This window comes from Aulostomus chinensis, chromosome 16 (assembly GCF_037954235.1).
Source record: "Aulostomus chinensis isolate RoL2024-O1b breed Wild chromosome 16, RoL_Achi_v1.0, whole genome shotgun sequence".
Taxonomy (NCBI): domain Eukaryota; kingdom Metazoa; phylum Chordata; class Actinopteri; order Syngnathiformes; family Aulostomidae; genus Aulostomus; species Aulostomus chinensis.
Window position 1 is genome coordinate 9,813,010 of NC_141335.1, and position 15,400 is coordinate 9,828,409.

General features: G+C 43.2%; 1 protein-coding gene across 2 annotated transcripts; it reads right to left on the reverse strand.

Annotated features, from left to right (window-relative positions):
* Positions 1-1,352: 1,352 nt before the first annotated feature.
* Positions 1,353-13,924, reverse strand: LOC147247421 (phosphatidylinositol 3,4,5-trisphosphate 3-phosphatase and dual-specificity protein phosphatase PTEN). 2 transcript variants are annotated; one of them, XM_086180252.1, is made up of 10 exons: positions 13,142-13,923; positions 8,881-8,965; positions 8,738-8,782; positions 8,605-8,648; positions 8,145-8,383; positions 6,547-6,688; positions 4,977-5,045; positions 4,283-4,449; positions 2,574-2,831; positions 1,353-2,454 (listed from the first exon to the last, which is right to left on the reverse strand). In XM_086180252.1, the coding sequence occupies exons 1-10, from the start codon at positions 13,218-13,220 to the stop codon at positions 2,269-2,271; spliced, it is 1,314 nt and encodes a 437-aa protein (XP_086036378.1). In that variant the 5' UTR covers positions 13,221-13,923; the 3' UTR covers positions 1,353-2,268. The 2 variants fall into 2 exon arrangements, with proteins under 2 accessions (XP_086036378.1, XP_086036379.1); XM_086180253.1 differs by lacking the exon at positions 4,977-5,045 and having other exon boundaries at positions 13,142-13,924.
* Positions 13,925-15,400: the final 1,476 nt, after the last annotated feature.

Here is a 15,400-nt window from a genome sequence, read left to right on the forward strand (position 1 = left end):
ACAAACCTCCAGAGGAACTGATGTTCAACACAGATGAAGCAGTTTATTGACTAGAGTAATATTTCAGATGCTGCTGCCGGTGCCGCGTCTGTGACGATGAGGAGAGATGAAGAGGGCAATCAAACGCCAAGTGCGGACTCTCCAGTTCTAGTGAAGTCAGGCCTCTTCAGTCTCGCCTGCCTGCGGAGAGCCCAAGCATTTCTCTGGTCTCCCTCAACCCAGCACAGCACATTCATTATTAATCTGGCCGTCTCTCCCTCCTCCTCAGTTCAGCCAATTACAGTCGGGCCCCTGCGACTGCTGCCCGTCTCATTCGTTGCTGCACTGGTTGGCTTTGATGTCTCTATCAACACCAAGGAGCCGGGGACGGTCTTAATAGAGCAGAAGGGGATTATGTGATTGCCTGCCACTGAGGGTGGAACATTTCTTTAAAAAAAATATATGTTCATATAATCATAAATTCATACTTTATTATCAGGAGACTTGGGGATGTGCTTTAGTCAGGGTCTTGCCACTCTCTGCTCTCCTATCACAGTGACATGGTCGTTAATCCTGTTACTCTTTCATTTGGGGGGGGGGGGGGGGGGGGGCGCCAGAGCCTGCAAGTAGAGCAGGCTCGTCTCCGCGAGGCCTCCTGCTCCTCCCTCCCGGGCTGCTAGCCTTTCCTTCCTCTGCTCGTTTCATCTGGAGGACGCCTTGATTAGCCAGCAGCAGCAGCAGCAGCAGCAGCTAGGCATGCAGCACTGATGGTTTGGGATGAGGTCAGGCTCGCTAATCATTTTTTATCAGGTTTCAATTCTCTTTGCTCCAAAATCACACTGGACATGAACAGTTACAAAGTGGAAACACAGAAAAACAAAACAAAACAAAACACCACCACCACACCATTAAATGCTTCAGTTGTTTGTGATGATCAACAGATTTGCAGTTTAAGTTCAGTTTCAGTTATTTGTTTGAAAGTTAGCTCTACGCCCTCAGTTGAACTTTTAATAATAATCCTTCCATTTCCCTACCTCAGGTCCCACCTGCTATTTGCAGTGCTGACCTTTAAAGCAGGAAGTTACTGTTAACACAGCCCCGGCAGCTGCAACGACAACCTGCTTTGCAACATTTTTCTCCTCCAGCTGAGTCGCCAACACGGAGCCCCTCTTTCAAAAACCCAGATAACGGGAGTCTGGGTTGTCAGCCATGAACTCGCCGTTTCAGGGAGAGGAAAAAAAAAAAATCATTTTCATTAAGTGCAAACGGAGTCTATTACATAACCCTGTGATGTAATTTTCTGAGCATGACTCAAAGCACTGGGGAACCCCACGCAGAAGACACATCTCAGAGCTGATTTCTTTAAGAAAAGACAACATTGCATACATTTATTAGGGATGGACGCCAAATCCAATACATGCAAGTCACCATTGTCCTTTAAATGTAGTGTCGACATTATTGCAAACACTTGTCTCCCTGCTGTTTTGTGTATTATATTTTTATTATCTTAGGATAAAAAAAACATTAACAATTACATGGGATGCCTTGTTCTGCATAATTTAACGTATACACAGTGGGAACAGGAATGGCAATGCTTTAGACGTCATCACAGCCTCTTCGTAACCCCGCCCACCCCCAACCCACGGCCCGCATGCAGTTTGCACTGCACAAAAGGCCAAAAAAGTCATGTGAGACAGCCTGCAAAGAGCACAAGAAGCATTCACAGTAAAGGAGGATAGGCGAGAGGGGAGGGGAGAGTAAAAGATGAGAGGAAGAGGAGGGAGGAGGGAGGAGGAGAGAGGGAGTGAAACAAAGTGACAGCAGCACTGGCCTTGGTTTAGACAGGAGAAGGAGCAGCATAGTCCTGGTACATCATTCTAACTTCTCCCACTTCAACTCCCGTCTCCTGATTGTGGTACTCTTTCCATTGTCTTTGACACAAAAGAAGTTGTTTATATATGCATGTATATATGTATATACATATACGTATGTATATATATCAACACATTTTTATAGCTACAGCACCTTTTCCCATGGGGCAACAGTGTCAATACCTCGCACATGGTAGATGGCCGTGCCAAAGAAAAAAAGAAAAATAAACAAAAGAAAAAAAACAATATATTGGTCAGGATATTTATCTTTTTTTCCCTAAAATTGGCATTTGACATGATGATATTTCTATTGCCGTCTGGGGGAGGGAAGGGACAAAGGTTCTTCTTTTGAGTTTATATTCAAGTTTTCTCCTTTTTTTCTGGTGTATAATTTCTTCTTTTCCTGTTTAAAAAGAGTTCACACTTTTGTGATTTGTGTGTGCTGCTCTTCATCAAAAGGTTCATTTTCCGGATCAGAGTCAGTGGTGTCAGAGTATCGATAATGGTCTGGCTCATTGTCGCTAACGTCCGGCGTGACGGATGTTGAGGTGCTTGCCTCAGAATTTGAAGGCTCCTCCACTGTTTTCGTGAAATACAACTTCACCTGAAATTGAAATTTGAGACAACCAACTTCAGTTTCTGAAAAAGCAAAGAGTTGTGAAGCAAGTCTGGCAGATCAAATTAAAACCCTAGTCTGGTTTGAGTTACAGCTCACCTGCTCACCTTGAAGTTTGGCGAGAAGTAGCGGTTCGCCTTATCCTTGTTGGCCTTGTCCAAGTCGTTCTTGGTGAGCGTCAGGATGAGGTAGTCCCTGTCGCTTTCCCTGCCGCTGTCCCTGCACTCAGCACTCGGCGGCTGGCCCTGAGCCGGTCCCCCTTGCTGGCTCTCCACATTGTTCACCGCCCCGTTCTCCATCTTGTCCCCACTCTCCTCTGGTCCGGGGATGAAGAAGGTGTTCACCCAGAAGTGGAACATTTTGTCCTGTAGGGTGATGAGAGTGGAATGAAGTGGCGGGCAGGAGAGAATACATATACATCCATCCATTTTCTATACCGCTTATCCTTTAAGGGTCGTGGGGGGGCTGGAGCCTATCCCAGCTGACATTGGGCGAGAGGCGGGGTACACACTGAATGGGTCACCAGTCTGTCGCAGAGCCATGAGGAGCAATTAGGGGTTCAGTATCTTGCTCAAGGATACTTCAACATGGTCACCGGGGGAAGTGAGGATCAGACCAGCGACCCTTCGGTTGCTAGACGGCCACTCTACCTCTGAGCCATGCCGCCCCTAGAGAATATAGATGTATTTTTTAATCATATTCTTGAAACACATGATTCTGATGAGATTTTCCTCCTTTCACTTGGAGGATGTGGCGTGTGGGAGGAGCACTACCAATACGCACATCAAGCTTTCCACCTGCAGACGCAATCGTGTCACTACAGACGCCCAACAAAGCTGGCGGTAACACAGGGAACCAAAACCAGTGGCCCCCTCTTATTGGTAAGGAAGTTGCATGAGCTGGAGACCCACGATTTCATGTTCATGGTATCAGGCACGTTAGCTAGCAATATCCCAAGTTTTCAATCCCTCGAGGACAAGACCAAACCAAAACATGAATCCACTTTATGTTAAACTTCTCAACCGCTGCGCACATTTACCGCTGCGCCCACTATAGCTCCAGAGTGTTTCAAATTGTACTACTTTCTCATGTTTGCTGGGTGGACGTGCTAAAACTACACCTACAAAACTAAAACCTGATTTCTACAGGGACACGTAAGCTGCAGATGCGCACAAGAAACCAAATGATAATAGCGACAGTAATGTAAGAAAAAAATTTCTGATGCGGGATTGCCGTTATTTTAGCATTGACTCGCACACGAATCTTGTCACGACCTTCGGTTACAACTTGGCCCACAGCCGTCTTCAAGAGGCCCCACACCTCAAGTTTAAACTAGTTACTTTGCACACCCTTGCATGCTCACTGATGCAGAAAGTATAAAAGGCTTTACTTTGGGTCAAAACCGTTCAAACCAGGCCAGAGATTCACATGAACATTTCAAAAACTTAACAGCTTCCCTACATCTGGGCAATGCAGTTCAACGCTTTACTCAAGCAGAGGTAAACAGTGTACGTTAGCGACTATTGTGCAGTAAACTGTGTTGTTTAATTAGTTCTGATTCAGTGTTGAAAATGTTTCAAACAGCTGAGGTCTAGAAACTGCTGTAGCTAAACAGGAAATGCAAAATACGACATTTACTAAGTGATATTCGCAGACTTCTTCTAAAAGCAAAATTGTTTCGAGACGCAATGATTGAAAATATCATTGCGGAAACTGAACCGGCAGGAGATTGTGTCAATCAAACGCTGAAATAAAACTTAATTGTTCAGAAACAAGCAAACAACACTCAAAAATGAGCAAACAAAACAGCACCGACCTTCTTCATCATCTTATTCTGTTTATGGAAGAACTCCACTTTGATGTCGCCACAGACCGGCAGCGGCTGGGGGAATTCGAAAAACATGTGCTTGTCCTCGCGCCGGGTGTGAGACGGGCTTGACGTGTGAATCTTCACTTTCAGTTGGTAAACAACAAACTGTGGATCTAGAAAATAAAAAAAAAAAATTAAAAAAAATAAATAAAAGTGCCACAAAAAAAGGGGGCGGGCATGATTGTCAGAAAATGTATGGTGTGGGGGTTGGACAGATAATTGAGTGACAGACAGGCAGGGAGTGAATCAAGAGAGGAAGACAGAATACCAGTGTTATTACATGAGTTGGACAAAACAAACAAACAAACAAACAAAAACAGGAATAATACCAAAAAAGGACAAAATATTAAAATTAGGCAGAGGAAGGGAAAGTAGCACACCATAAAATGTAACTCCCAAAGAGACCCAGAACCAGAGAGATTGGACCCTATTCTGATAGACCATCACTATTTGGTCATTGCATCTAAAACATTTTCTTCTTCCTGTAAGGGGTTTGGGGGGGGGGGGTAATGGTGCTGGGAGGGCGGGGCTAGCTAGTTCTATCCTGTAAGGCAACATTGTCTGCGCTCTGCTTGGTGGATCTCTGGGGCCATATAAAAAGAAAATGAGTGAAATAATAATGGATGAAAGGCTCATTTACCCCAATGCCAATTCCCTTTCTTGAAGCCCTGAGGGGTCGGCTCGCTCCTGTTTTTAACCGTACTGTCCCCTTAGAGAGAGAGAAGGAGATCATCACAAACAGGGCCCCGGCCGGCCTGTCAAGGTGGGGCTGGACAGCACAGCAGGCACAAACACAAGAGCGCTACACAAATATTTACATCTACCATAGTTTAGAAAAACAAAACCAAAAAACATGTGTGGCTTTAAATCTGGAACACTGACATGGTATGTTGAGATGCACGGAGTGGACTGGGGGAAAAAAAAAAGATCGGCAAACGATTTTCTCTGGTGAATTGAATTGAATTGAAAATGTGGGATTTTATTTCCGCTGTCAGTTACAACCTGAGGGTAAAAAAAACTGGTGTGTGTCTATGTGTGTGTATACTTGAGCGTCAAACTCAGAATAGGGCCTTTTTATTTCGGAAAAAAGGGAAGAGTTAGCAGAAAAGACAAGAGTCGATAAGGTCAAGGCCATTCAGCATGGTTAAGGTGTTAGAGGGGAAAAGCCACAGAAATGTATTTATTTATTTAAAATATATATGAAAAAGGGAAGAGGCAGCGCTGTTTATCTGAATAACAGACACAATAAAAGCACAACATCGTGTGACTCAGGACTGTAAAAAAAAAAAAAAAAAAAAATTTCATTTTCTGAGCCCATGAATGGTGCTCTACACTGAAGGATGGTCACACACACACACACACACACATATATATTATATATACACACACACACACACACACACAGATATACGTCTATTTGGAAAGCTAACAAATCCTCATTATCTGCTTAATGAGTCAACCCAGAAAAAAAATGAGCAATCATATGTCCGTTAATTTCCTAGTTATATGAAAGTAAAGCACATGACACTAGAGGCTGCTTCCTGACTGTGCGGTGAGTGAGTTTACTTCCCTCATGCAGGTTTCATCGTGCTCTACTGTCCTAACAGCGCATTTTGAAACAAAGAAAAGCATTAAACATTTCACAGGCCGCTCCTTTCAAAAGCACTCCCGAGGAAGCTAATAAAAATTTAAAAAAATATTGCTCTAATAACCTCCTTTATCGACTTTGCAGCCTCCTGAGCTTATAAAAACTCTTAAATAGGCAACCAATATCTGTTGATGTGCGTTTTTCCTTAACTGAGACATGCCAAAGAAAAGCCATCCTATGATCCTAATAATATTTGAAAATTCCGCAAGGCTCCAACAGCATGGATTTAAATTAACAATTCATTAAAAAGGGCCAAAATAAAAAGCTGGTAAACGGAAGCACACACACACACACACACAAAAAAAGAGAGGCCATGATGAATAAGACTTTGGCCTTGTTGGTTCAAAAAGGTCCAAAAATACAGCAGCTAATTCCGCCGTTTCGCTTTTCCGTTACGACTCAGCTCCATCACAGAGTACCTGCTCTGTTCTACGGTGCCGAGCTGCAGCGTGGGTGAGCCCTTCACTGCACAACACCATCCAGGGCTCTTGTTCCGTTTGAACAGCGGTATGCATGCCTACGCCCTAGTTTAGAGGTAAAGTTGAACAGGAGTGTGACTCACTGCAGGTGCCCCCGCTGAACATGGGGAGAGTCTCAAACACCATTTTGTGGAAGAGGAGCGCCACCGGCTTGTACTCTAGCTGGTTCTTCAGTAGGTAGCTGTAGTAGTAGACGTAGCGGCGCTGGCTCGGGATCGTTACTCCCTGCAACGACACAAACAACATTCACAGGGAGTGTAGAGTCACCTTCCTTTTTGGTTTGGAACACGACCCAGGGGACTCACACTGGAGTGGGAGAGGCTACAATGTTTTCAGTGTTACTGAGGACAACAGCGCTGCAACTATCCTTTAGATTCTTTATCGATTTATCTGCAGATTTTTTTTTCACGATCAATCAATGAACCATTTAGTCTAGAAAATGATAGGAAATTCAAGGAAAAAAAAAAACACAGCTCAATGTCATTTCCAGAGTCCAAAGTTATTATAAAAATTGCCTCTTTAATCAAACACGCACACTCTTCATGACATAAGAAAAAAAAAAAGCAGCAAATTCCGATATTTAAATATCTGGAACCAGTCAAGGTTTGTCATTGGTGCTTGACAAAATGCTGTAACGATTAAATTGATTTTTTCCAGTCCATTTTTCCATCGACTAATTGATTGATTGTTGCAGCTCTAGAGGGCACAATAGGGACGTGGTCTCATGCCTCCCCTGCAGCAGCGTGTTGGCGAGCTTGTGCTTTGTCCTTCTGCAATGTAGCTTGTGTTTATAAGAGCTGTCCAGCAGTCAGAGGTCACAGCAAGCTCGTCTCCCTTGCTAACTTGACTTATTCTTCTTCTCCTGGTGGCGTTTTACACAGTTGCTCACAACAGGACAGCCTACTCAGGCTCCCGGTACCAAACAAGCTCCTAGAAACACCAGAAGCATATCTGTGATCCAGCAGCCATGTAATCTCTGGCTGCAAGCCGTCCATATATGCTGCCAGGTGCTTTTCCTTGGTGTGATACAGCAAAGTGCTGAGTAGGGACGAACAACATTTCTTTTTTTTTGGGGGGGGGGGGGGGGGGGGGGGCTGATCTCAGATATGCTGATATTTTACAACAGATTTTGGCTGATATTTACTTCACTGTTGTCATTTTATCGGTGCAAAAAACAAGTTTATATGATATAAACACTTTGCTCATCCTGGAAAACAACTGTTTTAAGTTTTGTTTTTGTTTTTTATTTCCAAAACATTTGGAAAAGCCGATTAATCATATTTATTGTTGATTCCTCGTTATTGATGAGCAAAGAAGGAGACCAGCAAAGCTGAGCTGATCATGCATCACTAACAGCGAGCTTCATTTAGCCCGTTCATGTTTTTTTGTTTTGTTTTACCTTTAAGCCAAAGCAGCAAGCTAGCAAAGCTTTTAGAGTATAAATGTATATACAATTTAACCTCTGGACCAACATGCATAGCAAGGGCGAAAAGGTCGACATTCCTGGATTAATCAATTAATTGTTCAGTACATCACCCTGAATAAATCCGCGACCATTTTCATTCCATTTAAAGTAATGATTTTGGACCCAATGTGTATGACATTCAACAGATCGATAAAATAACTGGCAGGCTCATTGACATGACAATAGCGGCTATACTAAGTTGAGACAGTCTCTCACCTTCTTGTCCCTTGTCCTGACTTCGCCGTAGAAGTCCAGCGCTTCTTGGGCCTCCAGGAATTTGCCGCGATGAAGGAGATAGGCGCAGATCATGACTCCGGTGCGGCCCTTCCCGGCCTTACAGTGGATGGCCGCCACGTGATTGTCATCCTCGCTGAGCCACTGGTCCAGGTCTTCACAGAACGGCTTAATTAGCTCCAGCTGAGGAGGGTTGTGGTCTTCGAAGGGGTACTGTGCAACTGATGCGTGACGGTGATGCAGACCCAAGCAAAGTTGTAATGAGATGAAAAGGCGAAAAGAAAAATAAATAAATAAAAAGGGGACAAGTCAGAGGAGACAGACAGTGGATATTTGGTGAGATTTAACGACCTTATGAGTCATCAGGCACAATGTGTAACTGTTCTTTTTTTTTTTTGGTTAAAGGGGAAGGGGGCTCTAGTGAACGTGCAAGTTGGCATACCTCTGCAGTTAAATTTGGCAGCATCGTAGTGTCTTTCTGCGCAGCTGAAAAGGGAAGAGCGAAATTCAGTCCGAGATGACACACAGGAAGTTGGTGAGTAAACAGAGGTGGGGAACATGTATGAAACACTTACAGGTTGTAGATTTTATAATGGTTTTTATGTTTTGAATCCAAAAACCTGTTTGAAGGGAAGAATGAATAGAAAGCCATATGTGACATCACAGTAAAACGAATAAACATTGTAACAGTTCTACGAAGAGGCGGGGAAAAACTCACCGAACTACATCGTCTATATTGTTTCTGTACACGCCTTCGAGTCGCTCTGCTGGAAAGCCCATAGCAATGATGTTTGGGTAGATATCTGATCAGGCAGGGGGAGGTTAAGGGACTGTACATGTCTGTGGATAGCGAAAACTTTCAGAGCAGAAGGCATGACAGCACAGTTACAGAGGAGGTCAGCTCTCGATAGCTTTACCAGAAGACTTCACTGAAGTTTTTACTCCCGAAAAAGTGACACTACTGATAAGAATGAGAGCACAAGCACATGGATGCAGGGATGAGCAGCCGCCCGTTGAAAAAGCTTCAGCCAATGTCAATGAGGGTGTCATTGTAGTGGTTAGATAGATGAGAACACGGAGGGGGAGCTGATCGGTGTGCGCCACGGTGTGTGTGTGTGTGTGTGTGTGCCCGCGTGTTGTGACAGATGGCCTTGACAGTGAGAAGAAAGGACGGGAGTAACAGCGCTCCTGCTCGAGCCAGGCCCACATGTGGGTGCATGAGGAGCGTCTCTCCGCTCCCTGACCTGCATGTATTTTTAGAGCCCAAAGTTATATTGGGATGATCGCAAATGTTCAGCTTATCTCTCATTTGAGTTCACATTTGAATATTTATCAATACAGCAGGCAACATGACAACAGAGCGGAAAATCCATTGAGTTTGTGTTGTTGTCGTACGGCAGCAGGTAGTAACCATTTCTTTAAAAAAAAAACACTGGAAGCAAAAGGTTCGGGACCCGCGTGCTCACACTCACACACACCTGTTTAATCTATGAGTTTGACGTCCAGTTGCACTGCCTCGCCTCCATTTTTACACTCTCTTTACATCATTGAACTGGTCTCCATATTTCAGCCCCCCCCCCCCCCCCCAAAAAAAAAAAATATAAAAATAAAAAAATGAGATGGAAAATGTCATGGCAAATTTTAGTGTGACATACATAAAATCTTAAGGCACACATCAGTGTTATGTGGCAGCAAAAAGAATAATTGAGTTGGCACGCATGAATTCAAGGCTCAGCTGCAACGCCTACCTGTAACTGAAGTCTGCCTGTCGCCATAAGCTGTGGGATTTCACACTTTAACCACTGACTAAAGGGCAACCTTTTCTTACCCTTTGTGTGTCACGGTGTCAAAAATAGAAAAGCTGAATATTTCTAATTGGATGTGTTGTTTGAGGTTTGAGCAGACGTTAGGTTTTTTTTCTTCTTCTTCCAGAATCATATCACTTCTGAACTTATTCTTCAGAAAAAGCATCCTAGATCTGAATGAGAAACTTTATATGCTGCTGCGCAGACTTCAAACAATCCTTATGTGCACATGCAAGGATGACTATTCACGCCACAGACACGATGTTCACACCACTGTTCACTCAAACCGACTGAAATCTTTTGAAATAACTTTTTAAATTTGGTGAGGATCTGCAAATGTACAACTTTAGTGAGCTGATGGACACTGAAATCTCTCATCTGTGCGGAAATCGCTTCTGTCAGTTTGGTCTTATTCCGTCATGTCCTGCAGAGGGTGGAGAACACATACACAATACATTAACTTGCAGAGGCACCTGGTTTAACGTCAATTTAAACCCAAATGACTGCAAGGTGTTGTACAGTTGAAAAAGCTAGCCTCAACGCTACGTCTCCTGGTGTAACAGTAGCAAGTAGAGCTAGCGGTGCGCCTGCAGCAGGCATGCCATGTTGCCGGCAGCCAGCATCATGGACCAAGAAGATCCCGAAGATGACTAAGACACGGAATCAACTTCACCACATAACATTACAGGTGATAAATGGGTTTATTTAATTTGTTTTTGGGATAGAGAAAGAAAAAGTCTGAAATTCTGAGGTTTTTTTTGGTTGTAAGAAAAACTTAATTTACTAAAAAAACAGTAGATGTCCCAAATTCCTGGCGCTGGTATCATGTCAACTCAAATGTGAACATTAATCAACCAAGTAGCAATCTATGGTGTTATTCCACTACTGTCAAACTACTTCCCACTAGCTCCGTCTGTATATACGCAGCCATAATCCGTTCCATTTACACCTCAAAGACCTAATTAGGAGCCAAGTCCAGGTTTTCTATGCTATTTAATAGGCTGATCTAACCCTTGGACCTACTGACAAAGTGATCCCAGTCAGACTATTCTAAGTGTTTTTAAAAAGCTCCACAGCTCCCAAGAGAGCTTCAGCCCAGGGCATCAGGGACTTGGTCTCTGCAGCTGGGAGGAAACGCACATGCAAGACCCCCGACGGAAGCTCCAAGTAGGAGGGAAATAAGACAAAAAAAATTGTTTAAAAAAAATAATAATTGAGGAACGCCTTTTCTTTAAAGCCATTCCTCCGCTGGTTCTATGCATGTACGCCAAATCCACAACTGAGAACGGGGGGGGGGGGGGGGGGAGTGGGAACCGGCAAGTGCCGCGCGAGGAGGGGGTGGGGAGGACAGGAAAGGAGGAGAGCAGAGGAAAGGGGGCAAGCAGGGGAGGGAGGGAGAATTAGAGTGGGAGTAGTCAAGAAAAAGAGCAAAGGAGAGGTGGTGGGTTGAGAGGGTGGGAGAGAGGGAGCGCACTCAAACAGCAATGCTGATACAAGATCACTGGCAACGCTATTTTAAGGGCAATTCCCAGAACTGTGATACTGCATTACATAACTGTAGAGAGCCCATATTGTTTTAGACACCATGCCAAAATGATAAGAGCGATCGTTCAAAAAGGACACACATCTGGACAAGAGGAACCCTTCAAACTTACAGATGCCACTTTTGAGAACGCCCCACACACACACCTCCACTAAGATTCAGAGGCACACTTAGAGCTCTTCTCACTGACATGCACTTAACCACAACAAAAGCCAGGTGAGACATCTGACTGAACTTTGCCACCATGCACATGCCAGCATGTGTACTCTCCCTCCCTCGCTCGCTCGCACTCTCTCTCTCTCGCGCTCGCACTGTCACACTCTCACTCACTCACTCACACACACACACCTGAATTTAGAGCAAATACATTTCAAGCGACAGTGCAGGGTCTGAACTGAGGTCTGAAAAATAGAAAATACCCCACAAATGAATCTAGCAAGACGGATATGAACTAAAATGAAAAATTAAATAAATCCTCAAGCCTGATTGATACACAACATGTTACAATGACCCAGATGAGAAAGCAACCAATGATTATGTTCATTATAGATTCACCTACAAGTTCTTTTTGTCATTGGTCAGTTTATAATTTGATCTATAAATAACTACCAACACTTCAGATGGCTCGTTTAGTCCAACCTCAAAGTCCAAGAGCCACACTTTCAGTTAACCATCAATGACAGGTCAGTAAACATATACTTCTACATTTCTATCACAACATGACCTAAATATTCAGCATTTTTGCCACGTCACTTTCTGTTAACGGACTGTCCACGAATTGCCTTTAAATCCTTAATATCTCAGTCAGTAATCTGTTGGAGGCAGTTTGACATATTGATACAGCCAGCAGTCACTCTCAGGGCTGTATGAAATATCACTTTGCAGTTAGTTAGCCATCAGCAGTCATACTAGCTGTTAATCTCTTCACCAGCCAACTACTTCAAACTCAGTAATGGAACACAATGTCAACAATTACCTCTGATTAAACAGAATATATATATCAGCGGGGGGCCATTAAGGTAGCTGTTCATGACCCTAGAAATCACACACAGAGGAATTGTTAATAAGATGCTTCACTAATGGATTTCCACTCATCACTGCAGGGTGAGGACACAGGAATACAAGGTGCATGCATGACACAGGAGGCAACATGCTTACACACTGCTTAACATACCATTAATCAGTACCCAATCATAAGAACACTAAAAGAGACGTGAAGATAAGAATCAGACATCTCACCGGGAAAAAAGCTGACTAGACGCCACTTACAGTACATTAAACTAAATGCATCTCCACTAGATGACTGGTACCCGAGCAACAAAAAAAAAGGCTCTGTCGTTGTGTTATAGACACATACATGTCCAGCACGACGAGATTGTCCTGCTGCAATGGGACTATGACATTCATGCACGCTGCTTTGACAGATCCACCATCTCTCAAACACGCTCGGTGACAGCAAAGCTGCGCCGTCTCCACATCTAGCCAGCTAGCCGAGCAGCAGGGAAGTTAGCTCCCTCACGGTACTCCACTCACATTTATGGTTCCAGTTCAGATTATCAATGTAACTACCAAATATGTTATTGAGCTTTACAGCCAGGTGCAGATGGAATAAAGAACACGGAGAAGGATACATGTTAAGTCCAGGTCGAATCCATCTTCTTGATATCTCCTTTTGTTCCGGCTGACAATTTCTTTTATAATGGCAGTCATTGCAGCAGGTGACAGGAGTCTATAGGGGGTAAATGATGAAAACAGGTTTTTCTACTCTTGGCCGTGTGGTCGTGTGTGTCGCAGTCAGCGGGTCTGCTCCGTCGGTCCTTCTGAATTTTGCAGGTCCTCTCAGAGACGGCTAGCCAGCAGAGCTAGCAGTGGCTTTCGGTAGGATTAGACAGGCTTCCTCTGGATCATAAAGACGGGCCTTACTCTGCTCCTCCGTGCAGGCCCGACTTTCCCAATCATGCAATTCGTTTTGCGAAAACCTCCGAATAAAATACATGCAGTTGTCCTCAGAAAAACCTTTAGATGCCAGATTCGGTCCAAGCAGACGGCTCGACGGTGAGAGGATAGAGAACTCACCGGTTCCCGAAACCCGTATCCAGTCACTCAGACGTAGCTAGCGTGCTAGCTAACTAGCTAGCTAGCACTGCTAGCTAGCAACAATAGCTACCCCCTCTTTCGATCCAAAAGCCTCCTAACGATTCAACATTGTCATCGACTGATTGCCAAAAAAAACATCTGAAAAAAAGTGACAGGCTCCACCTTAGATGTATACAAACTATACAAAGATCAGGAATCTGCACAGATAGGTTTGACAGCTCCGTCCCGGGGAATCATCTTCTTTTCTCGCTCCTCTCACTCCAGCTGAACTCTCAGGCTCCCATCATGGCCTCCACCGAAGGAAAAAAAGAAGGTAGAGCAGGCTGGGATTTTAGAGCACATATCCCACCGCCTTCACTTTATAGTTCCGCAGTTTGATTACAGCTAGTTATTGCAGTGGTGTGCAATGCCGTTTCTTTTTTTCCCTGTCAAATATAAACGATAAGCTAGATACTAGAGTTTTTGTTTAAACCGTAAAAAGTTCATCAGCGGAGTTATTTCTTGCCTCTGGCGGAAGGATAAAATGAGTCCGCATGCGACGCTCCCTTCTGTCAAAGTGATCACGCGTGGCTGTAATTGGGGAAGTTTCTCTCATAATGTCACTTTTCGCGGTTTCAACCTGTCATTTAAAGCACGAAGAAACACATCCTGGAAACATCACAACCGATGAGACATTTAAAATACTTGCGACGCAAAATTAATATACTTGACAGTATTTTCTTTATATTCCGTCAATTCTTAATGCCGCCAATCGGGTTAAAAAAAAAAACATCAGCTGTGACAGACTGTGTGACAAGATTTTCAATGACTCATATAAACACTTTTTTTTTTTTTTTGCAAGATTCAAACCAAAAAAGGAACACATTGATTTTGGGAATGCCCCCCCCCCCCCCCCCCCCCACCGAAATCCTTGATAGGGAACTAAACGTCTTCAATTCATGTAATGGTTGTGACAGTTTTTCCTCAGTTATTGCTTATTTTCCATGACACAAACCCAGAAGTTGTCAGTTGGTACTATTAAAATCGGTGCTAAATCGTCTCATTTTTGAAATGTTTAATTTTGCATCCATAAGATTACATTTACAATTAAGAAACCATTATTTCCTTAATTATCATTGTTAAAAATGGAAACGTCTACGTCTGAAATTCCCCAAAACAAACAGAAATGCAACTTAAACATATAAAACTTGCTGTTTCATTAAATGTGCACTTTATATCTCACCTCCAGCACATGTAATCTTTCCTTTTGGTTCTTTTGGTACTTATTTAATTTTTAATGTTAAAATTTGTGTTACCCTGAATTCATGTTTACACTGTTTGCAATGAAATTAAAAGAAAAGTCGACAGAATTGTTTTGAGGTGACACAAAGTGACAAAATACCCCCAAAAATAAACAATAAGATAATATTGTAACAAGTGTGTATAGTAATAACTTCTATCATGAAACCAAATACACAGATAAATTGTGAACCACTTGCGATGTTGGAAAAAAAATCCAATTGCAATTGTTTTGACTTATATTATGATTGTGTTATGATTTGCAGTAATATATGGAATGTTATCTTTTACATAATGTCATTTTTATTGAGCTCTCCATCAAGATGATTGTGTGTGATTTGTTTTCTGGGCATCTGTATCAAACAACAATATTGTCTTGAATCTGTAAAATATGATTTGTAGGCGGGACATCTCTGCAGCAATGCAATATTTGATCTAAAATGGTATTTTGACACCCAATTAGCCTAAATTGATACATATTGCACCTTCCTTGGATAAATTGCAATTCTGATTAC

Bases quoted from the DNA above. Each gene is read 5' to 3' on its own strand.
- LOC147247421 (XM_086180252.1), bottom strand. From the start codon at position 13,220: ATGACTGCCATTATAAAAGAAATTGTCAGCCGGAACAAAAGGAGATAT. The intron at 8,649-8,737 runs GTAAGTGTTTCA...TTCCCTTTTCAG, and splicing joins CATTATAAAATCTACAACCT to CTGCGCAGAAAGACACTACG. The intron at 4,450-4,976 runs GTAAATGAGCCT...TTTATTTTCTAG, and splicing joins GAAAGGGAATTGGCATTGGG to ATCCACAGTTTGTTGTTTAC.